Raw genomic sequence first — 23,605 nt, forward strand, 5'->3', positions numbered from 1 at the left:
ATAATGGTCTCGGGATGGTTTGTGCATGGCTCACCTTGAGGCACCTCTTCCACAGTCACTTCTAAATTCAAATTCTGGCATTTTCCGGCATGCTTTTCCAGCAGAGCATGATAACTAGTCAGAACCTGTATAGTAAAAGCACAAATAGTGGTCATTTATCAAAAGCAGGACATCTAAAATATAAAAATAAGCCAAACCAGCCAGACCATTCAAATCTGGACTGAGAGGTTCACGTTGCCTGTGGGGACCCTGCGGAAGTCCTTGATCACTCACATTGAATGGGAAGTTTAAACTTACAATGGGATAATTCATGCTGCCTGGGGCCCTCAGCAAATGTCATCGAACTGAGATCCGCGTCAGAAACTTGGTCAGGCCCACAGAACTTACCCAGATAATTACCTGGCAAATGTTGTGTTGGTTAAAACCTGGTCAAACTCCGTAATTAGCCAGCAGAACTGAACTGAACACCACAACGGAGCCAAGCTTCCCAATCCGACTAGACTCTCTCTCTCTCCCACCAGCGCTCCATGGCCCGAATACCCACCCAACCTGACTCCCACATGACCCAACCATCGCACCCCAACTTGGTTAACCCCAAAGCAACTAACTGTCCCCCTGACAATCACTCACCCAATCCACTCACTCATCCGTTCATTAACCCACACTCATTCATTAAGACTTGGAAGCTGTAATATACCTGAACATGGCAGCGAGTGCCACAAACAGGGGGCAAGTCCTCTCCTTTCTTTGACTCTCCTATGCTCGCTGGACTTACCCTGAAGAGGATGTGCTGGCCCATTTCTGCTTCTTCTGCGATCGGATGTACTCTCTGAAAATGGGCAGATCTGTCAGTGCACAGAAAATGTCAGGGGTTGCTGCACTGCCCCCAACATGGTCACTGACCAGAAGATTTGGGTCAGTGTCTTTTGCAAGCTCTACCTTTCCTCCTTTGTCACAAAATCTTGGGATATACAGCACATGGTGTACTGCAGTGGTTCAGAAAGGTCAGTCACTGCAACCTACTCAGTTAGGATGGTCAATAAAAGCTTCCTTACCCAGCATCACCAGAGCACCTAGAGGCCACCTTTCGAGGAAAAATACTTTTTTGAGTTTAGTTTAACTCTGCCCACAGCGGAAGGCTCTAGGCATCTATATTATTTCTTATGTCCGAATAAAGCTCATAGTCTTCCAGTTGAAGCAGTTGAAATGCTTTATTGAGGAAGTTCTTTCTCTCTCCAGAGCTTATACTCGACGTTACATCTGAGCTGTCTGTCTGTGTCTGGTCACTAGCTGCAGTTCCTGTGAAGAGAGCTGGGGCGAGATTCTCCGACCCCCTGCCGGCTCGGAGAATCGCCGGGGGGCGGCGTGAATCCCGCCCCGCCGCCGGCTGCCGAATTCTCCGGCGCCATGGTATTGGTGGTGGCGGGAATCGCGCCCCGCCGGTCAGCGGCTGCTGGCCGCGCCACCCCCGGCGATTCCCCGGCCCGCGATGGGCGTAAATCAAACCAGGTACGTACCGGCGGGACCTGGCTTTGCAGGCGGCCTGCGGAGTCCTCCGGGGGGGGGGGTCTGGCCCCGGGAGGTACCCCCACGGTGGCCTGGCCCACGATTGAGGCCCACCGATCTGCGGGCGGGCCTGTGCCGTGGCGGCACTCTTTCCCTCCGCGCCGGCTGCTGTCAACCCCGCCATGGCTGGCGCAGAGAAGAACCCCCCTGCGCATGCGCTGGGATGACGCTGGGCTCCCGTGCATGCGGCAAATCACGCTGGTCCGCGGGGACCCTTCGGCGCCAGTTGGCGCGGCGCCAAGCCCTTACGCGCCAGCTTGCACAGCGCAAGCCCCGCCGGCGGCGTCCTAGCCCCTGAAGGTGCGGAGGATTCCGCACCTTCCGGGCGGCCCGACGCCGAAGTGGTTCACGCTACTCCTCGGCACCGGTACGGCTCGCCCCGCCGGGTAGGGGAGAATCCCGCCCCTGATCCTGACTTTCGTCTCTCTATTTATACATCTCTAGTGCTCCCTCTTGTATTTATATTAACCCCTTGTATACATGCAGATGTGCAGATCACTGCAGCACCAGGAGAGATAACAGGGGCGGGATTCTCCGGCCCCCCTGCTGGGTGGGAGAATCGCTGGGGGTCGGTGTGAATCCCGCTCCCGCAGTCCTCCTAATTCTCCCGCCCCCAAAAACCGGCCCGGCTTGAGTCGCGCCGCCCGCCTCGGAGAATGGCGGGGTCTGGCATGACTCAATGTGCGCCGGGGCTGCCCGAAATCTCCGGCCCACGATGGGCCGAAGCCCCGCCCGTCTGTTGCCGGTTCCGCTGGCGTAAATTGGAGTAGGTCACTTACCGGCGGGACCTGGCGGCACGGGCGGGCTCCAGGGTTCTTGGGGGGTGCGGGGGGAATCTAGCCCCAGGAGGTGCCCTCACGGTGGCCTGGCCCGCGATCGGGGCCCACCGATCCACGGGCGGGCCTGTGCCGTGGGGGCACTCTATCCTCCATGGTCCTCCGCCAATCCCTGTGCGGAAGCAAATCCCTCTGCGCGTGCGTGGGGATGACGCCAGCACGCGCCGGTGCTCCCGCGCATGCGCTGACTCGCGCCGGCCGGTGAAGGCCCTTCGGAGCCGGTTGGCGTGGCGCCAAGCCCCTATCCCGCCGGCCGGCGGGGCGCCAACCACTCCGGGACGGGCCTAGCCCCTGAAGGCGCGGAAGAATCGGCACCCTTGGGACGGCCTGACGCCGGAGTGGTTCACGCCACTCCGTCCCACCGGGACCCCCTGCCCCGCCGGGTCGGGGTGAATCCCGCCCCAGGTCTCTCAGCTCTGTTAAAAGCAGAACAATTGAGTAGACAAGAAATGAATTCCCAGAGCCTAAAGGATAGTTAGTTCTGGAAACCATGGGACGAAGAAAGGAATTACATGAAACCGAAATTCAAGGAACAGAGGAACTGGAATTGGAACAGGATACTGTTCATTGATTTTAAGGGCGGGGCTGAAAAGTACACTTGGTGAAGTACACTTGGTTAAAGTGAGAAAACTGAGAACTGAAGTAACCATAAGGTTTGTGATATATTCCTACAGCATGTGAAACGATTGGTGGGGTGGCTGAAAGATTGTGTGAAAGTTTGAATGCACGTGGCAACTCAGGACAAAGGAATACTGAAAGTAGTTGGAAATCCAGTGGGTGGATCCTCACTGAAATCTGCTGAGGAAAAATATTGCTTGTAAGAAGATTTTAAAGCATAGTTTTTTGAGTGTGGAGTTTGCGACAAGTGGGGGGAATTTGAGAAGAAATCTAATTAATTTCAATGAAGTGAGTGAGGGGTGTCCGACCACAGTTACTCTGTTGGTTTGCAAGGATTGTGTCTTTATTGAAAACCTGATAGCATAAACTGTATTTCGTAATCTTTATTATCCTTAGCATACGTGTACATTTGTGAATAAAGTGGGAATGAAGGAGTATTGTGTTGTAGTCAAACTTTTCATATTTAATAAAAACTTGTCTCCCATTGTTAAAATGTTTCATTAGTTATTTGGCAGTTTATGTAGCTTTGTTCATTAACATTTTCTAAAAAGCTTTGAAAGTTACGTTCTTTTGAGCCAGGGTTCTGATCGTGGACCTTCCCATCCAGGAAGAACACTTCACAAAAGTGGGGTCTGAAAGCAAAGACATCCAATTGGAGGCCTAGACTGAAGAAAGATCTAGCTGGAAGGTGTTCATCTGAAACTGAGATTTTTATTCTTTCACTTTTATTATTAGTTTTACACCCCTTTTCCCCCTCTGTGTTTGTCTGTCTTGTGTGTATGTAGAGGGTGGGTGGGGCAACGTATCGGGGGGGGGGGGGCAGGTCAGAAATTAGATAATAATTAACCAGTTGTATTTGCTGCCTATTTAATTATAGTTATTGTTATTTATAAAAGTTGATTGTGTTTAGATTTACAAACCTGGTGACTGTGGTTATTGGGTGGCCAAAGACCAAAGACCTCGGGTATTTTAAAACTAAGAGTTAATTTCAACTGTGTTACGACTCGGGGTGAAGTGGGGCTGGAATTGACCGTGCACTAGCCCAGGGTGTTGTAATAACAGAAAGTAACCGAGAGTCCGTTAACTGAATTGGCAAATAAATTGAAGTTGGAATTGCCTGCAGGTGTCAAGGAAAGCTGATACAATTGCAAGTATAGCTAAGCATTTAAAATGGCAAGGGATGCCTGAGAGACCAAGTTCTCCAAAAGATGAGAGAATAAAAATTCAAACACAAATGAAGGAATTAGAAGCAGAAAAAGAAATAGAAATGCAATAGGAGAAAGAAAGAAGACAGGAAAGGGAATTGGAAATGGAGAAGTTAGCATTGGCGGAAAGAGAAAAAAGAGACGGAGAATTTCAGCTTAAAAAGGTGGTGATTAAAATAGAGACACGAGAGGAAGGACATATTTCTAGATGAAAACCTGGTGAGGAAATGTTTAAATTTATACAGGCTCTTCCAAAATTTGAGGAAAAGGATGTTCAAACATTCCTTATTTCCTTTGAAAGGTAGCTAAACAGATGAAATGTCTATCCAAAAGAAATTGGACATTATTTTTGCAAAGTAGGTAGCGCTAAAAAGGTGTATGCATTATTGTCAGGAGAGGTATCTGTGGAGTTTGATGCAGTAAAGAAAGCTATCCTTAGTGCTTCTGAAGAGTACAGGCATGAATTTCAAAACACAAGGAAACAGCCTGGCCAAAGCTGTATTAAATTTGAGAAGGTAAAGCAAAATCATTTAGACCATTGGATATGGACGTTAATTGTATAGGTAACAAATGAAGCCCTTAGGAAGGTGAATCTTTTCAAGGAATTTAAAGATTCATTTTCTTTGGTTAATGGAACTAGTGTGGAAGAACAAATCGTTAAAACTGCTCAGCAGGCAGCAAAGCTAGCTGATGATTGCCAACTCGCCCATAGAAGCAAACATTTTTTCTGTTATCCGTTTAAACCCGAGAGGGACAGAAGGTCGGAAGTAGAAGGCAAAACAAATAGTCAAGGAAGAAATGAAATAGTTGGGGGAAAACAAAAAGAGTCCATCCTGTCGGGGAAGGGTGAACAGCCAGAGGTCGTAGTACACAAAGGTACTAACGACATAGGCAGGAAGAGTGATGAGGTCCTGCAGAAGGAGTTCAGGGAGCTAGTTAGTAAGCTAAAAAGCAGGACCTCTAGGGTTGTAATTGCAGAATTACTCCCTGTGCCACATGCCAATGAGGCTAGAAATAGGATAGTGCAGCTGAACACATGGTTAAACTGGTGGTGTAGGAGGGAGGGTTTCAGATTTTTGAACCATTGGGAACTCTTCCGGGCCAGGTGGGACCTGTACAAGAAGGACGGGTTGCATCTAAACTGGAGGGGCACTGATATCCTGGCTCGGAGGTTTGCTAAATTCACTCGGGGAGAATTTAAACTACTATGGCAGGAGGGGTGGGAACCAGAATGTGAGCTTAGAAGGTGTAATAACTGAAGGGGAACCAAACTAAAAGAACAACATCACCGTCAGGCAGAGCAAAAAAGTTGACAAGTGTGAGAAGGGAGGTGGTCAATGCAGGACTGAGGGTGTTGTACCTAAATGCGCGCAGTATACGGAACAAGGTAAATGAGCTTGTTGCGCACATTGAAATTGGCTAGTACGATGGTGTGGGCATCACAGAGACGTGGCTGCAAGGGGATCAGGGTTGGGATCTAAATATACAAGGATATGTGTCCTATCGAAAGGACAGGCAGATGGGTAAAGGGGGTGGGGTTGCATTGTTCGTAAGGAATGAAGTTAAATCGATAGCAAGAAGCGATATAGGATCAGAAGGCATAGAATCTCTGTGGGTAGAGTTGAGGAATCACAAAGGGAAAAAGATCCAGATAGAAGTTATATACAGTAGCAGTAGTCAGGAGGTGGGGCAGAAAATCAGGAGATAGAAAAGGCATGTAAAAAAGGCAATATTACAATAATCATGGGGGACTTCAATATGCAGGTGGACTGGGAAAATCAGGTTGGTCGTGGATCCCTAGAAAAGGAATTTGTGAAATGTCTAAGACATGGTATTTTGGAGCAGCTTGTGACAGAGCCTACTAGGGATCAGGCAATTCTGGATTTAGTGATGTGTAATGAGGCAGACTTGAATAGGAAACTTAAAGTGAAGGAACCCTTAGGGAGAAGTGACCACAATATGTTAGAATTTACCCTGCAGTTTGAGAGGGAGAAGCTGCAATCAGATGTAACGGTTTTACAATTAAATAAGGGTAACTACAAAGACATGAGGGAAGAGCTGGCCAGAGTTGATTGGAAAAAGAGCCCAGCAGGGAAGACAGTGGACCAGCAATGGCAGGGGTTTTGGGGGTTTATTTGGGAGGCACAACAGAAATTCATCCCAAGGAGGAAGAAATATGCTAAGGGAAGGACAAGGCATCCATGGCTGATGAGGCAAGTCAAGGGCAGCATAAAAGCTAAAGAAAAATCATAGAAAGTGGCGAGGATTGGGAAGCTTTTAAAAACAAGCAGAGGACAACTAAAAAAGCAATCGGGGGGAGAAAATTAAGTATGAGTAGAAGCTAGCTAGTAATTTAAAGGAAGATAGGGTGAGTTTTTTTCAATATATAAAAGGTAAGACAGAGGCAAAAATAGACATTGGACCACTGGAAAATGTGGCTGGAGAAGTAATAATAGGAAACAAAGAAATGGCAGATGAACTGAATAGTTACTTTGCATCAGTCTTCATGGTGGAAGACACCAGTGGGATGCCAGAGCTCCAGGAGAACCAGGGGGCAGAGGTGAGTGCAGTGACCATTACTAAGGAGAAGGTTCTGGGGAAACTGAAAGGTCTGAAGGTGGATAAATCACCTGGACCGGATGGACTACACCCCAGGGTTCTAAAAGAGATAGCTGAGGAGATTGTGAAGGCATTGGTGATGATCTTTCAGGAATCACCGGAGGCAGGAAATGTCCCAGAGGACTGGAAAGTGGTAATATAAAACCACTGTTTACAAAGGGAGGGAGGTAGAAGACGGGAAATTATAGGCCGGTTAGCCTGACTTCGGTCATTGGTAGGATTTTAGAGTCCATTATTAAAAATGAGATCGCTGAGTACTTGGAAGTGCATGATAGAATAGGGCAGAGTCAGCACGGCTACATCAAGGGGAGGTCATGTCTGACAAATCTGTTAGAGTTCTTTGAGGAAGTAACAAGGAAGTTAGACAAAGGAGAACCAGTGGACGTGATTTATTTAGATTTCCACCTTTGGCAAGATGCCGCGTAGGAGACTGTTAAATAAGTTAAGAGCCCATGGTGTTAAGGGTAAGATCCTGGCATGGATAGAGGATTGGCTGACTGGCAGAAGGCAGAGAGTGGGGTTAAAGGGGTCTTTTTCAGGATGGCAGTCGGTGACTAGTGGTGTGCCTCAGGGGTCTATGCTGGGACCACAACTTTTCACAATATACATTAATGATCTGGAGGAAGGAACTGAAGGCATGGTTTGTAAGTTTGCAGATGATACAAAGATCTGTAGAGGGGCAGGTAGTATTGAGGAAGCAGGCAGGCTGCAGAAGGACTTGGACAGGCTAGGAGAGTGGGCAAAGAAGTGGCAGATGGAATATAATGTGGAAAATGTGAGGTTACGCACTTTGGAAGGAGAAATGGAGGCATAGACTATTGTAAATGGGGAAATGCTTAGGAAATCAGAAGCACAAAGGGACTTAGGAGTCCTTGTTCACGATTCTCTTAAGGTTAACGTGCAGGTTCAGTTGGCAGTTAGGAAGGCAAATGCAATGTTAGCATTCGTGTCGAGAGGGCTAGAATACAAGACCAGGGATCTACTTCTGAAACTGCATAAGGCTCTGGTCAGACCCCATTTGGAGTATTGTGAGTAGTTTTGGGCCCCAAATCTAAGGAAGGATGTGTTGGCCTTAGAAAGGGTCCAGAGGAGGTTCACAAGAATGATCCCTGGAATGAAGAGCTTGTCGTATGAGGAACGGTTGAGGGCTCTGGGTCTGTCCTTGGTGTTTAGAAGAATGAGGGGGATCTTATTGAAGCTTACAGGATACTGCGAGGCCTGGATAGAGTGGACGTGGAGAGGATGTTTCCACTTGTAGGAAAAACTAGAAGCAGAGGACACAATCTCAGACTAAAGGGACGATCCTTTAAAACAGAGATGAGGAGGAATTTCTTCAGCCAGAGGGTGGTGAATCTGTGGAACTCTTTGCTGCAGAAGGCTGTGGAGACCAAATCACTGAGTGTCTTTAAAACAGAGATAGATAGGTTCTTGATTAATATGGGGATCAGGGGTTATGGAGAAAAGGCAGGAGAATGGGGATGATAAAAATATCAGCCATGATTGAATGGCGAAGACGACTCGATGGACTGAGTGGCCTAATTCTGCTCCTATGTCGTTTGGTCTTATGTTCTTATGGGAATGGTCAGAAAGCTTTACCTCAGCTCAGAAGGTAACGTGCTGAGTGTGAAAGTGACATTCAATGGCTGAAGTGTTTCCGTAACAAAGTGGGACACAATCAACAAGTTGTTGACAACTAAATGGAGACCAGTTGTGATAGTCTAAAAAGTTACACAATAAAAATAAATAGCTGTAAAACTGTAGCAGTGGTACAGGTGAAATGTGCTCCCTCAGGATCAATGAGAAATCGGGATTGGGCTCAAGGTAGTGTAGATAATTATTTGCATACTGGTGAAGGAAGTCAGGCTATTGGAGGTTCTATATGTTTTGTTTCAAAGGGAGATGTATTCCCTTATTTGTCCAACTTAATAGCTAAACAAATTAAAGTTTTGGGAGATACAGAAGCAGATCAATCACTGATTGTAGTTGATGCTATTAATTGTATTCCAGAAAATGTTGCGAAAGAGGAACACTTGACTGAGGACTTGAAATATCTAAATGATAAACTTGTAAAAGCAAACTTAGCAGAGGTTGATCTTCAGTTAAAACTTGATGAACTTTAAGCATTGGAAATTTCTATGAAGTATCGTGAAAAATGCCATGAACAGGAAAAGGAGTTGCTGGTAAATCAGAATAATTGGCTGAACGCGGAATTAGAAAGCAAACTAACAAACTACTAGAACTTTGTTGTGAAAAGGACAATGGGATTCTTGAGCTTGGAAGCAAACTGGAGAAAATGGAGGAGACGATGGCGGTAAGGAACGTCACAATTCTAAAGTTGTTCCTGTGAATAAAAAATCATTGTCAAGGAGTGATCCAACCAATCAAAGCTCTGATCCAAGTGATATTACTGATGTATCAAAGTTAATGTGGACAATAAGAAAACAACTAAGTGCCTGCAAAACTGGAAATTACGACTTGTCAACAAGAAGGACTGAAATTAGAAAATGATCTTTTTGGTTCAATGACCAGAGGCACTGATTTAAAATTGCTGGTCAGCAATACTACACAAGAAGTAGTAATTGTAAGAAAACCAATTGAACAGTATCACGATATGCACTCATGCACATAATGAGATACAGACAGGCAGTGACAGACACCCAGTACAGCCAATCAACACACAGGACAGAACACAACCAATCACCAGGCAGAACACTAGAGGGTGGTCTCCCACTATAAAACACACGAGGCATCAACACTCTGCCTCTTTCCACTGGTGACAACTGTAGTGACAGTCAGGGTGTATATATCAGTTAGCACCTTCTACACGTGGCTCAGAGCTAGTCAGGTCTAGTTAGTTACAGCAAGCACGCTTAGATTAGTAGCGTGTCAAACCCACAGCAAACTGTGTGCACTGCTTAAGAAGTTCAATAAAGCATATTGAACTAACATCACAGTTTGGAATCTACTTTCAAGTACAACTGCATCCAGTTGCAGTCTCTGTTACCCCAGGGTGAATAACACGACAAACATTTTGCCAAAGACCATTCAAAATCTGCTGAGAACTGGATAGTTCATATTTGTACAAATTGAAGGGTTGGAACTAATTATGAAACTCCAGAAGAAGTGATTGACATGGATCAAACAGAATTTACAAGAATTTGTTTGAAATGGGACTGGGGGAAACGGCAAGATCATAAAAAGTTTAAAAAACGAAGGAAGAAAAGGAAACCATTTTGAGTGAATATAAGATGCATATTAACATTCTTAAAACACCAAAAAGAGATTTTGACGAGGGAAGAAATGATATGACAATGTACAAAAATTACTTTTTGTTTGTGAAAATAGAAGACAGGTTTAGATAAAGGATCTGGATCGGCGCAGGCTGGGAGGGCCGAAGGGCCTGTTCCTGTGCTGTAATTTTGCTTTGCTCTTTGTGTTACATCGAGATGTGAATTTACCACATGTGAATTTGGAAAGTGGGCTTGAAAATTGAACTATGCTTACAAGTAACAAAAAGGACTCTTGGACTGTAGATGTAAATGAAACATTATTTTTGGAGTTAAAATCTGGAAACCAGAAGAAAAGGAAACACATGACGTGAGTCACGATAATACCATCATGCACAGATTCTATGCTGTCTGATTATGTCTTCATTTTAGTTAAAGGGCAGCACGGTAGCACAGTGGTTAGCACTGTGGCTTCACAACACCAGAGTCCCAGGTTCGATTCCCGGCTTGGGCCACTGTCTGTGCGGAGTCTGCACGTTCTCCCCGTGTCTGCGTGGGGTTCCTCCGGGTGCTCTGGTTTCCTCTCGCAAGTCCCGAAAGATGTGCTGTTAGGTGAATTGGACATTCTGAATTCTCCCTTACGACTTGATAAAAATCTTTAAAATAATTAAATGAGTTACACAATATTATGCATCATTTACAGCACAGATTCACAAAAATGACACTGGAACCAAGAGACTATACTATCAAGAAAAAATGAAAAGGTGAGGCCCTTTACTCTGGAAAAGAGAATGCCGAGGAGTGATCTGACAGAACTGTTTAAAATTCTGCAACGGTCTGACAGAATAGATGTGGCGAAGACATTTCCACTGTGGAAGGGACAAAACATAGGGGCCCTGAATCTAATAGACATTGATAAACCTAAATAGGAATTCAGATTAAAGTTGTTTTCTCAGAGGGTGGTTAGATTGCAGAATTCACCACCACAAGGAATAATAATGGGAAGCTGGATAACCACTGTAGCACCATCGATCACACACGAGGCGAGACGTAAAGAACTTCAATCGAGGCTTTATTGAGCAGACTTGTTCAGACTCGTTCCCCAGCAGCTCAGTCACAGAATGCAGCTGCGGGGATTAACCCAGGTTCTTATACCCCGCCTATCTGGGTGGAGCCCAGTAGGCGGCGGATCCAATCGGGATCCAGCATCTGTCCTCCAATGGCTCCTGGGCATTCATGGTGTACCGTATTACCCTTAATACATACCACCACATTCTCCCCTTGTTAAAAAAGAACCCGGCGGGGTGGTGGGTGGTATGGTGGTAGGGGTTTACAGGGTCGGTGCCTTAACCATTGAACTATATACAATCATGCCGCTTTTACTGGGCCCCCAAATTATTCACATTTTACCCCATTTGCAGCGTGAACTATTTACAACAATGCCGCTTTACTGGGCCACTGAATTATATACATCTTAAGTCGATTCGATGAGTCGAGATGGTGCTCTTGTCGCCCTTTCCGATCGTCTCAGCCCGGGTGGTGGTGGTGCTGGCTCGGGTCCGGTCGACTCTGGGAGCATCGCGCTGTCCCCCTCTGTTTCCTCACCCCTGGATGGGCCTGGGAGGAGAACTGATTCCCCCCGGGAAGGGGGTGGCTGTGGGGTGCACCGGCGGGAGTGAGGGGGAGGTGATTTTTGTTGGGGGGGTGGGGAGCTCCGGCGGGCGCCAGGTCCCGCAGAGAGACCGCGTCCTGTCGGCCGTCTGGGTACGCCACGTAGGCGTACTGCGGGTTTGCGTGGAGTAGGTGTACCTTCTCCACCAGTGGGTCTGATTTGTGCGCCCGCACACGTTTCCGGAGCAGGATGGGTCCCGGGGCTGCCAGCCAGGTCGGAAGTGACGTTCCAGAAGCGGACTTCCTAGGGAAGACAAGGAGGCGCTCGTGAGGCGTTTGGTTCGTGGTGGTGCACAGCAGGGACCGGATAGAATGAAGGGCACCCGGGAGGACTTCCTGCCAGCGGGACGTTGGGAGACTCCTAGGCCGTAGGGCCAGTAGGACGGTCTTCCAGACCGTTCCGTTCTCCCTCTCTCCCTGCCCGTTCCCCCGGGGGTTGTAGCTGGTCGTCCTGCTCGAGGCTATGCCCTTACTGAGCAGGAATTGACGCAGCTCGTCACTCATGAAGGAGGACCCCCTCTCGCTATGGATGTAGGCGGGGAAACCGAACAGGGTAAAGATGGTGCCGAGGGCTTTAATGACCGTGGCCGCGGTCATGTCGGGGCAGGGAATGGCGAAGGGGAAGTGGGAGTATTCGTCAACGACGTTAAGAAGGTACGTGTTGCGATCGGTGGAGGGGAGGGGGCCTTTGAAGTCCAAACTGAGGCATTCAAAGGGACGGGAAGCCTTTATCAGGTGCGCTCTATCTGGCCTGAAAAAATGCGGTTTGCATTCTGCGCAGATTTGGCAGTTCCTGGTGACTTCGGACGTCCTCGACGGAGTACGGGAGGTTGCGGGCCTTTATGAAGTGGTAGAAACGAGTGACCCCCAGGTGGCAGAGGTCCTCGTGGAGGGCTGGGAGACGGTCCACTTGTGCGTTGGCACATGTGCCATGAGATAGGGCATCGGACGGCTCGTTCAGCTTTCCCGGACGGTACAAGATCTCATAATTGTAGGTGGAGAGTTCGATCCTCCACCGCAGGATCTTGTCGTTTTTTATCTTGCCCCGCTGTGCACTATCGAACATGAAGGCTACCGACCGTTGGTCAGTGAGGAGAGTGAATCTCCTACCTGCCAGGTAATGCTTCCAATGTCGCACAGCTTCCACTTTGGCTTGGGCCTCCTTTTCTACTGAGGAGTGGCGAATTTCTGAAGCGTGTAGGGTCCTGGAGAAAAAGGCCACGGGTCTGCCCGTTTGGTTGAGCGTGTCCGCCAGAGCTACGTCGGACGCGTCGCTCTCGACTTGGAAGGGGAGGGACTCGTCGATGGCGTGCATCGTGGCCTTTGCGATATCCGCTTTGATGCGGCTGAAGGCCTGGCGGGCCTCTGTCGACAGGGGAAAAGTAGTGGACTGGATTAGTGGGCGGGCCTTGTCTGCGTACTGGGGGACCCACTGGGCGTAATAGGAAAAGAAGCCCAGGCAGCGTTTCAGGGCTTTGGTACAGTGGGGGAGAGGGAACTCCATGAGGGGGCGCATGCGTTCGGGGTCGGGGCCTATCACTCCATTACGCACGACGTAGCCAAGGGTGGCTAGACGGTTGGTGCTAAACACGCATTTTCCCTCGTTGTAGGTGAGGTTGAGGGCGTTAGCGGTCTGGAGGAATTTTTGGAGGTTGGCGTCGTGGTCCTGCTGGTCGTGGCCGCAGATGGTGACGTTGTCGAGGTACGAGAACGTGGCCCGTAAACCGTGCTTGTCGACCATTCGGTCCATCTCCCGTTGGAAGATCGAGATTCCGTTCGTGACGCCGAATGGAACCTTTAAGAAGTGGTATAGCCGCCCGTCTGCTTCGAAGGCAGTCTACTTCCGGTCACCAGGGCGAATGGGGAGCTGGTGGTCGGCGGACTTAAGGTCCACGGTGGAGAAGACCTTGTACTGTGCAATCCGATTGACCATGTTGGACATGCGGGGAAGAGGGTACGCATCTAGCTGCGTGTACCTATTGATGGTCTGACTGTAGTCTACGACCATCCTTTGCTTCTCCCCTGTCTTCACTACTACCACCTGGGCTCTCCAGGGACTATTGCTGGCCTGGATGATGCCTTCCTTCAGCAGCCGCTGGACTTCGGACCTGATAAACGTCCGGTCCTGGGTGCTGTACCATCTGCCCCTAGTGGCGACGGGTTTGTAATCCGGGGTGAGGTTCTCAAACAAGGAGGGCGGTTCGACCTTGAGTGTCGCGAGGCCGCAGATAGTGAGTGGGGGTATAGGGCCGCCAAATTTAAATGTTAAGCTCTGGAGGTTGCATTGGAAGTCCAACCCCAGGAGGGTGGGAGCGCAGAGGTGGGGAAGGACATACAGCTGGTCATTTTTGAACTCTCTCCCCTGCACCGTTAGGTTTGCGATGCAGAACCCTTTGATTTCAACGGAGTGGGACCCCGCCGCCAGGAAAGTTTTTTGAGTGCTTGGCCACATTACAAGGGAACAGCATCTTACCGTGTCCGGGTGAATAAAACTCTCCGTGCTCCCCGAGTCGATCAGACACGCGTCTCGTGCCCGTTCACCAGCACCTTTGTCGTTGTCGTCTGGAGCGTCCGGGGCCGTGACTGGTCGAGGGTCACCGATGCCAAACGTGGTTGGTGTATCCGATCGTTGTCTTCAGGCAGTGTGGAGCCGCCCAAGCTGGGGTCCTTGCCTGTCAGCCAAGATGGCGGCGTCCATGGATCGCACGCGGCCGGGGGTGGACAAAATGGCCGCTCCCATGGATCGCACGCGGCCCGTGGGTAGGAAGATGGCGGCGCCCGTCCCGCCCTCGTGGTGTCCGGGGTCCAAAATGGCGGCGCCCATTGGCCGCCCGTGGGTCGCTGGGGGGATTGAGCCCATGGTCCCATTTGTTCCCCAAAGATAGTGGTGACCCCACAGGACTGGCACACCGCTGCATAGTGCCCCTTTTTACCGCAGCTTTTGCAGGTGGCCGAGCGGGCTGGGTAGCGCTGGCGGGGGTGTTTTGGCTGCCCGCATAAATAGCAGCGGGGCCCCCCCGGGTGGTCTGGGATTCTGGCTGCGCACGCTTGTGGAGGGGTGGGGGTTGCCGGGGGGTCGGTCACGGCAGGGGTCCACGGAGCCCAAGGGGCTGCAGCGCGGTCGGGGGCATAGGCGCGGGCATTTTGGGAGGCCACGTCGAGGGAGGCTGCAAGGGCCCGTGCCTCTGTGAGTCCGAGAGAGTCTTTCTCTAAAAGTCTCTGGCGAATTTGCGACGATGCCAAACCTGCTACGTAAGCGTCTCTGATCAGGAGGTCTGTATGTTTGTTCGCCGTAACCGCTGGGCAGTTGCAGTTTCGTCCCAGGATCGTTAGAGCATTGAAAAAATCGTCTAGCGATTCCCCGGGGATTTGTCATCTCGTTGCGAGCTGGTAGTGTGCGTAGACCTGGTTGACGGGCTTAATGTAGATCTCCTTCAGCAAGTTGAGCGCCGCTGGGAATTCTTCCGCGTCCTCGATGAGTGAGTAGATTTCGGGACTCACCCTGGAATGCAGGACCTGCATCTTCTGGTCTTCTGTTGGTCTGCCGGGGGTATCCCTCAAAGCACGCCCGCCAGTGCTTAAACGCCGATGTTGCGTTAGCTGCTCGGGGGCCGATTCGCAGGCACTCCGGGGCGATCCGGAGCTCCATATTCCTTTTTAAGTCTGCTCAATAAATTGTAGCACCATCGATCACACACGAGGCGAGACGTAAAGAACTTCAATCGAGGCTTTATTGAGCAGACGTGTTCAGACTCGTTCCCCAGCAGCTCAGTCACAGAATGCAGCTGCGGGGATTAACCCAGGTTCTTATACCCCGCCTATCTGGGTGGAGCCCAGTAGGCGGCGGATCCAATCGGGATCCAGCATCTGTCCTCCAATGGCTCCTCGGCATTCATGGTGTACCGTATTACCCTTAATACATATCACCAGAACCACAAGCGGGAGAAAGAATATCCTGATTAGAGTTGGGAGAGACTGTGTGGGGCATAAAAATTGGTATGGATCAGTTGGCCAATTGGCTTTCATCTGTATCAAATGTAGTTCTGCTGGGACATTTTACCCTGGGTGGTTAACGGTGTTACAATGACACAATTTAATACATCATCTGCAACGATTCAAGGGATGAAAGACTAAATTCTTGTACTCCAAAACAATAAGTACTTGAAGCCAACACTCACCTTCATTGTTCCTTGTCCTTTCCCAGTCGCAGTTATCACCACATTATCAAGGCCGCTCATCTGAAGCATGGAAAATGTTGATTAGCCATTTACCTTACATCTTGCTAATTAAACAAAAACCCAGAAAAAGACTGCACGTTAAAGAGCTTAACAGCTTGGATTCACGATGTGAGAATGGCATTGTTTTGTTATAGTCCACCAAATTAGAAAAATAAAAAATAGAATAGCTGTCCGATGATTTTCATTTGTTGTCCTCAGGATTGAGAGTGACAATGGTTCCTGTTACTCTCATTCATCTCACCGGTGGCTGTTTACTTCAGTTAATTGCTGCAACACATCTTATGCATAATGCACACTATCTCACTAGTGTATGAGGGGATTGATATCCAGTCTAAAGTCAGGGTGACAAACAACCAAACTGCTTTGCCTTCTGCGTTCAGCTTCTTAAGTGTTGCATGGCTCCACCCAATAAGGTGAACGCATGTGATTCATCCAGGGAGCCGAGGATGTGAGTAGCCATCTTTTCTCACAGGCAAATAGCCAGGGGGTGCTGGGCTTGCCGCTCCAGAGCTCGGCGGGGGCTTGGGGACCCTCGGGAGGGTGGGGCCTCCATAGGTGTGGGCTGCCATGCAAGGGTGGGGAGGCGCTGGGTGTACCCCATTCAGCACCACCATGCCAACCGCTGGATCATGTGTACCCGTTCCAGGGACAACATTTGGAATTGGCAATCGTGGTTAAGTGAGCTCTTCACAACCCAAGTGGATTCCCGTGGGTGGGCGCGCTATGTAACATGTGGGAATCATTGCCTAGCATCCCAATCAGACCGTGATGCCTGGACACTGCCTGAACACTGCAGGAGGCAACACCACAACCCCACCCCCATTTCCCACGCTTGCAAGGTCTGTGTAACATCACTTCAGGGTGATGGAACTGTGGGACTGTGTGCCCCCCACCATCCCACTATCCAGGGCAGGGGTTGATGATATCCCACAGAGATCTGAGCCCTAGTCTGACCCTGCCGATCTGCTGAGTGCTTGCTCACACCCATTACCTACACGTGGTATTCCCAGGAAGGGGGAGATGCCTGGAGAGATGGGCCAAGGGTTCGGAGGTCTGGCCGCATTGCGGAAGAAAGTGACAGGCGTCATACTGGTTGTGCTCAAGGGTTTTTAATGAGTCACAGATGTCATGCTCTCCTGATGTTGCTGCCCCACTCTGCCAGCCCTGGCGGCTCCCCAACATCAGCACAATGATGTTGACGCCCTTGACGATGCTCCTCAGTGATTGGGCCATGCTTTGCAGTGCCTCGGCCATTCCCATCTGAGAGCGGGACATGTCCCGCAGAACCTCATCAAGGTCAGTCTGGTCCTGGGTCACATCCCCCAGTGAGTCAGACATTCTGCCAAGGCCCTCAGCCATGGCCATCACCGACTGTGCCACGCTTGAACACCTCCACTGACGTTGTGCAACAGGCTCCCCACTGCGGTCGCCACCCTCGCAGTGTTGGCCTCGGTGCCACACATTGCCAGCGACCTCTCCTGCACCAGTAGACTATGGGACTCCTCCAATTTGCTATGGACCTGCTGGAGTGTTGCTGACATCTCTGTCTGAATGTCCGAGATGCTCCTAAGGTCTCCATCAGCTCCAGGTACCCCTTTTCCATAAGCTCAGCATCTGGTTGGGACCCAGTTGGGACCTGGGATCTAGCAGCCCTCAAATTGTGTCTCATCTGGGCTTCCTGCCTCCACCTGATGTAAGTTAACAACTGTGGGATGCTCACCAGACTGTGCCCCAGAAGCCTTTTCACCAACATTTCCCACCCAGTTGTGTATATCTGCGCTGGTGGAGGGTGGGGATGACAGCTGTGATGCATCGAACGTGATATCCTCGGAATCCTCCGAGGCGGTTTCATGGAAGGACCTGCGGGAGAATGGACTTGTGGTCAGAGGGAGGAATGGGTCAGTCAGCATGCCAATAACTCACGTGTGACAGGTCCTCCGGGTGCAGCCTCACCTCTGTGCCGTGCACCGCCCTCCGCAATAGTGACCACTCTGTTCGCGGCCACCTTCGTCACCTCCAGGGCCATTCCTTGAAAGTGGTGATGAGTCATATATCCGGCACTTCTCTGCAAATCTGACCCCTGTCCCGGCGATTGTGGGAAAGCTTCTCCTGCGTTAGCCACACAAGTGGTTCACAGTGGTGGGGGTGGTGGGGGGTGAAGGTAGGGGTGGAGGGGGTGGTTTGAAGTGGGAGGGCAGGTGAAGGTGGTGTTGGGGGCCGCATGGAGAGGTGGGGGAGTGGATGCTCACATGGGGGGGAAAGGTCTCGGGGAGGGGCGGTGGTGTCAACTCACCTGTGCTGCCCGGTGTGGGTTATTGACCTTCTTCCAACACTGGAGGCGTCTTCCTGGTCACACTCCCCAAGCTCACGGCAGCCGCTACCTTGTCCTAGGCACTGTCTGCCCTGTAGCTCATTCTCCGGGACCCTCGGGGGATTAGGACATCCCCCCTGGCCTCAACCGCATCGAGGAGCCTCCCCAGCTCTACATTCCCGAATCTTGGGGCCAGACTTCTTGGTGCCTTGGCTGCAGGATGGGCGGGGCTGGCTGAGCAAGGGCTGTTTAAGTGCTGCTTGACCTTGTTCGCAAGGGGGGGGCGGACTGGAAAACACGGTCCTGGCAAATAAGTTGGTGAGCCTTTATTTGCGGCGAAGAACCATCGTTAAGTGGACCAATTAACATTGAATAGCGCTGCCGGCCTACCGGGAAGCCCGCGGCAGTTTCCACTCGCTACCACACTGAGAAATCTTTCTGGAGAATCGCTCCCATTATCTTCCATTTCTCAGCTCCAGCCCGGCCCTGACAGGCCGGCGCGGAGTAATAGAGGCCCCCACCAGGAGAGGCCGGCCCGCCGATCGTTAGGTCCCAATCCCGGGCCAGGCCACGATGGGGCCCCCCCCTGGGGTTGGACCCCTCGTCCCCCCCCCACCAGGCCGCCCCCGACAGGATGGACACCGAGGTCCCGCCGGATAGATGTGAACGGCGGCGGCGGGACTCCGGCTTTTTTGGGTAGCCCCTCGGCCCATCCCAGGCGGAGAATCGCCGGGGGGGGGCCTCGTAAAGCGTAGAGAGTCCCGCCCATTATTTTTATAATGCCCTAAACAGAGGAAAAGACAGACTTTCTTTGTCCACAGATGTTGCCAAATATATTGAGCATTTCCAGCACGTCTGGTTTGTATTTCTGATTTTCAGCATCTTGTATTTTGCTCTGGTAGCTTTGTTCTACTAGGAATCCAGAGGCATGAATTAACAATCTAGAGAGTTGAGTTCAAATACTGCCATGTCTGCTCCCTGGAGATGTATGAGAGAGGCTCTGTGAAGAATCTCCTTGCCATAGAGTGAAATCTGGGGTTGGATTCTCCGATTTGGAGACTATGTCCTGACGGCGGCGTGGGAACGGTGGCGTTTTCCGACCGTAAAATCGGCGCAAAACGGCCACCAATCCTCCGTCTGATGGGGGGGCTAACAGGCACGCAGCGTAAAGCACCCGGCTCTAGCTGCCAATACGGCCGGAGAATTGCCGACTCCATCGCCGCACGTACGCATGGCGATGGCCTGAAGCGGCCGCGCCCTGCAACAAGGCACGGCCGCGCGGGGATCCAGCCTGCCAAACAGTGGCCCCCTTTGGCCAGGCTCGCCATCCTTGGTTCACCCCCCACCAGTGCCGCCAGCCCATGCTAAAGGATCCCGTTGCCCGTGGATCGGCTCTCCCCCAACTGTGGCGGCGCTGGACTCAGTCCGCAGCCGCCATGCCGTGTTCCCGGAAAAAAATAGCATGAGTGACCCATGCCGTTGGAGTGAGGACCTCGGGGTGAGGACCTCGGTAACGTCCTGAGGCCGTGCAGGCGGCGTGCTCCTAGAGTACGCTGTTTTGGAGGGGGCGGAGCATCGCAAAAGCGGCACCAAATTCTCCGGCCAATCACCAAACACGCTTTAGGTGTCGGAGACCGGAAATCCCGCTCGTGGTATGTCACCAGACTGTGGTGTGGCTAAAATTTGGAATTCTCTCAAATGCCACTGAAATTCCTCAAGGTTACACAATAAAACAATTACTCTCTGAAACAGCCAACACTGAAATTATTAAGATTATGGAGAACAATAGGATTTAAGCATCATAGCTGTTAAAAATATGAATCTAATATAAGTTGATGAAGTGAACTGGGTAAAGACCCCCAGGAAACAAGAATACACACGGGCAGCTCTTTTGCAAGACCCATTTCTGTACTGAAGGTTCTGCTCTATGTAATGCAAAGTTAATTCACTTCGATTGGTAACACAGGAAAATTGTATTGAGAAACAGCCACAGATGATGCAGATCGGGCGGGTTGGTGAATCACCGGGGTGGGGGGGGGGGACACGAATCGCGCGACGCCGCTCCGACGCAAGTCTGACGATGCTGTGATGACCCCTGCGATTCTCCACGCTCGACGGGCCGAATGCCCGCCGGCACCGTCCACATGTGGTCCTACCCGGCGGGACCTCAGCGTCATGCTGTGTCCTGATGTGGGAGAGGTGGGATCCGACTCCGGGGGGGGGGGGTCTATGTCCCTCCGCGCCGGCCCAGAGACAACATGGCGGAGCCCTACAGTGGCCACTGGGCCGGTGCGGAGAAGGCAACCCACGTGCATGCGTGAACTCGCGCCGGCCGTGCTGGTGCCCGTATCGGTAGCTGGAGCTGCGTGAGGCGCTCCAGTGCCGTGCTGGCCCCCTGTGAGGTGCAGGAGCGCTGATCCTAGGGGCCAGGTGATGCCATCATAAAGCGCCTCACCGTTTACGACGGCGTCAACACTTAGCCCCAGGATTGGAGAATCCCATCCATCATTTGGAGAATGACACTATTTCTGGTCAAAAATAATAGGAAGAAGAACCAGGAAGTGAACATAGTTTGGAGATATCAAAAAGAAAAGTTGAAAAGTTAATTTTAAAACTTAAGTCATAACTAACCCTTGTTGATTTTGCTACGTATCTATTTGACAAGTCAAAACTCCATTTAATAGGTTTTCGTCTGCCAGGAATGGTTACAACAACATCCAAGTCAATTTCTTCAATTGGAGGAGCACCAGCCTGGTAATTAGCTAGACCTTGCAAAGCAACCATGGTCGCCTGGGGGAGTGGAAAAAAGAATCATGGTTAAACATAATTCAGACTTGCTTGCTTGCTCCAGAAATAAGAATAAATGACTAATTTCTTGTTTTGTTCTTGGAGAATAATCACAAAATGGTAGAAAAATTGTAGATTCTAGCGGCGGCACTGTGGCACAGCGCTTAGCGCTGCTGCCTCACAGTGCCAGGGACTTGGATTTGATTCTACCCTCCTTCAGTGTGGAGTTTGCATGTTCTCTCTATGCCTGAGTGGGTTTCCTCCGGCTGCTTCGGTTTCTTCCCACAGTCCAAAGATGTGCAGGTTAGGTGGATTGGCCATGATAAATTGCCCCTTAGTGTCCAACGGTTAGGTGGAGTTGCGGAGGTGGGATGTGGGCCTGGGTGGGGTTCTCATTCGAAGGGTCAGTGCAGACTCAATGGGCCAAATGACGTTTTTCTGCACTGTAGAGATTCTATGAAGACAGCAATGACATTCTGGTGTCAGATCCTGGCATACAGGGGAAAAGGATACTGAGCTTTAAATTCCTGAACAGTTAATTTAAACACAAATGGAATTTAGGGCACGATCCTCCGTCCATGATGCGACGGAAAAGTATCTCGCCATGGCGCAGCATGGCCGATTAAATAGGCGGGTTCGTTTTTTTGCAAATCTGCATATTAGTGCATGCAGTAACTGCCACAACACTTGAAAGGCTTGAAATACCCTGAGATCCTATGATATGCCAGTATTTATTCAATTCACAGTGCAGCATCTGTAACTACCCTTTCATTGACAGATTAATGGTTCAAACACAGCTGTCATGAGGTTTGTATATTTATCTTTCCATTTACGCTTGAATGCATCTAAAGTACTCTTCATTGACTCTAACTGCAATGGTTATAAACATTCTAGTTCTGATTGACAGCTGCTGGCCACTTCAAAGCAGCTAAGTGCTTTCACTTCTGCTATTGTAACTGCTCTTTTCTAACTGCAGAAAACAGTGAGGGGGGCAGGTTACACTCACACATGCATGATGTGTGTGGCAGAGGGGGTGGAGAAGGAGGATGAGGATGTTCCTCCTTGATGAGGGGTGGAGGTTCTCCCCTTGTCAGCAGAAGAGATCAACATTTGCATTGTGGGAAGGAGGGGGCCTGTCTCTGGACGCTGGTGGCCTGATACCAGTAAGTGCTGGGAAACTGGCATGTTCTCCGCTGTGCATTATTTTACACACTAAAGGTTTGAGAATTCTACCTCGCCGACACTCCTAGCACCAGCAGGACACAGTCCTGACTCTCCATGGGCGAGAGAAATTAGTCTCTGGAACGGGGAATACCGCCCATCATCAATTTGGTTGGAAGGACACTTATAAGCTATTCCAACCAGTTTTCATAAGATGTGCACTCAGTGCATAAGGTTTGCACTGAGTGCTGAATTTGGTGCATTTTGAGTGCTATAGTAAGAGTTTGGTGACTGAGGGAGTGCTGAATTTGGTGCATTTGAGTGCTATCGTAAGAGTTTGGTGACTGAGAGAGTTAGGTGAGGAGGGAGTAAGGTGCTCCTTTCATTTTGTTTCCGACATTTCCGCAAAGAGTGAGAAGAGAGCCAGGAGTTTACAGAAAGTGTAGCTGACTGGGAGCAGAGTCGGAGGGCGGAGATCTAGTTAGTCCACAGGGCAGCTATATTGTCAGGTAAGAGGGGATGGAGGCTAGGCCAGTTGCATGCTCCTCCTGTAGGATGTGGGTGGTGAGGGATACCACCGGTGTCCCCGCTGACTATACCTGCGGGGAGTGCATCCAACTTCAGCTCCTCAAAGACCGTGTTAGAGAACTGGAGCTGAAGATGGATGAACTTCGGATCATCCGGGAGGCAGAGGGGGTGATTGAGAAGAGTTACAGGGAGGTAACCACACCCAAGGTACAGGACAAGAATAGCTGGGTTACAGTCAGGGGGGAAAAAACAAACAGGCAGACAGTGCAGGGATCCCTCGTGGCCGTTCCCCTTCAAAACAAGTATACCATTTTGGATGCTGTTGGGGGGGATGACCTACCGGGGGAAGGCCTTAGCGGCCAGGTCTCTGGCACTGAGTCTGGCTCTGGGGCTCAGAAGGGAAGGGGGGAGAATCGAAAAGCAATAGTTGTAGGAGATTCAATGGTTAGGGGAATAGATAGGAGATTCTGTGGTCGCGAACGAGACTCCCGGAAGGTATGTTGCCTCCCGGGTGCCAGGGCCAGGGATGTCTCGGATCGTGTCGTCAGGATCCTTAAGGGGGAGGGGGTGCAGCCAGAAGTCGTGGTGCACATTGGTACCAACGACATAGGTAGGAAAAGGGGTGTGGAGGTAATAAACAAGTTTAGGGAGTTAGGCTGGAAGTTAAAAGCCAGGACAGACAGAGTTGTCATCTCTGGTTTGTTGCCGGTGCCACGTGATTGCGAGGCTAGGAATAGGGAGAGAGTGCAGTTGAACACGTGGCTGCAGGAATGGTGTAGGAGGGAGGGCTTCAGGTATTTGGATAATTGGAGCGCATTCTGGGGAAGGTGGGACCTGT

At 50.4% G+C, this 23,605-nt stretch overlaps 1 protein-coding gene across 1 annotated transcript in view; it reads right to left on the bottom strand.

Annotated features, from left to right (window-relative positions):
• LOC140403206 (complement C3-like) overlaps window positions 1–23,605 on the bottom strand; it is a 294,404-nt gene that overhangs the window by 38,137 nt on the left and 232,662 nt on the right. The window contains exons 30-32 of the mRNA XM_072490959.1: window positions 20,923–21,081; window positions 15,921–15,980; window positions 35–125 (exon numbers count right to left, since the gene is read on the bottom strand). Coding sequence (XP_072347060.1) covers window positions 35–125; window positions 15,921–15,980; window positions 20,923–21,081 — 310 coding nt within the window. The remainder of the gene's footprint in view (window positions 1–34; window positions 126–15,920; window positions 15,981–20,922; window positions 21,082–23,605) is intronic.

Source organism: Scyliorhinus torazame, chromosome 27 (genome assembly GCF_047496885.1).
Source record: "Scyliorhinus torazame isolate Kashiwa2021f chromosome 27, sScyTor2.1, whole genome shotgun sequence".
In the NCBI taxonomy this organism is placed as follows: Eukaryota; Metazoa; Chordata; class Chondrichthyes; order Carcharhiniformes; family Scyliorhinidae; genus Scyliorhinus; species Scyliorhinus torazame.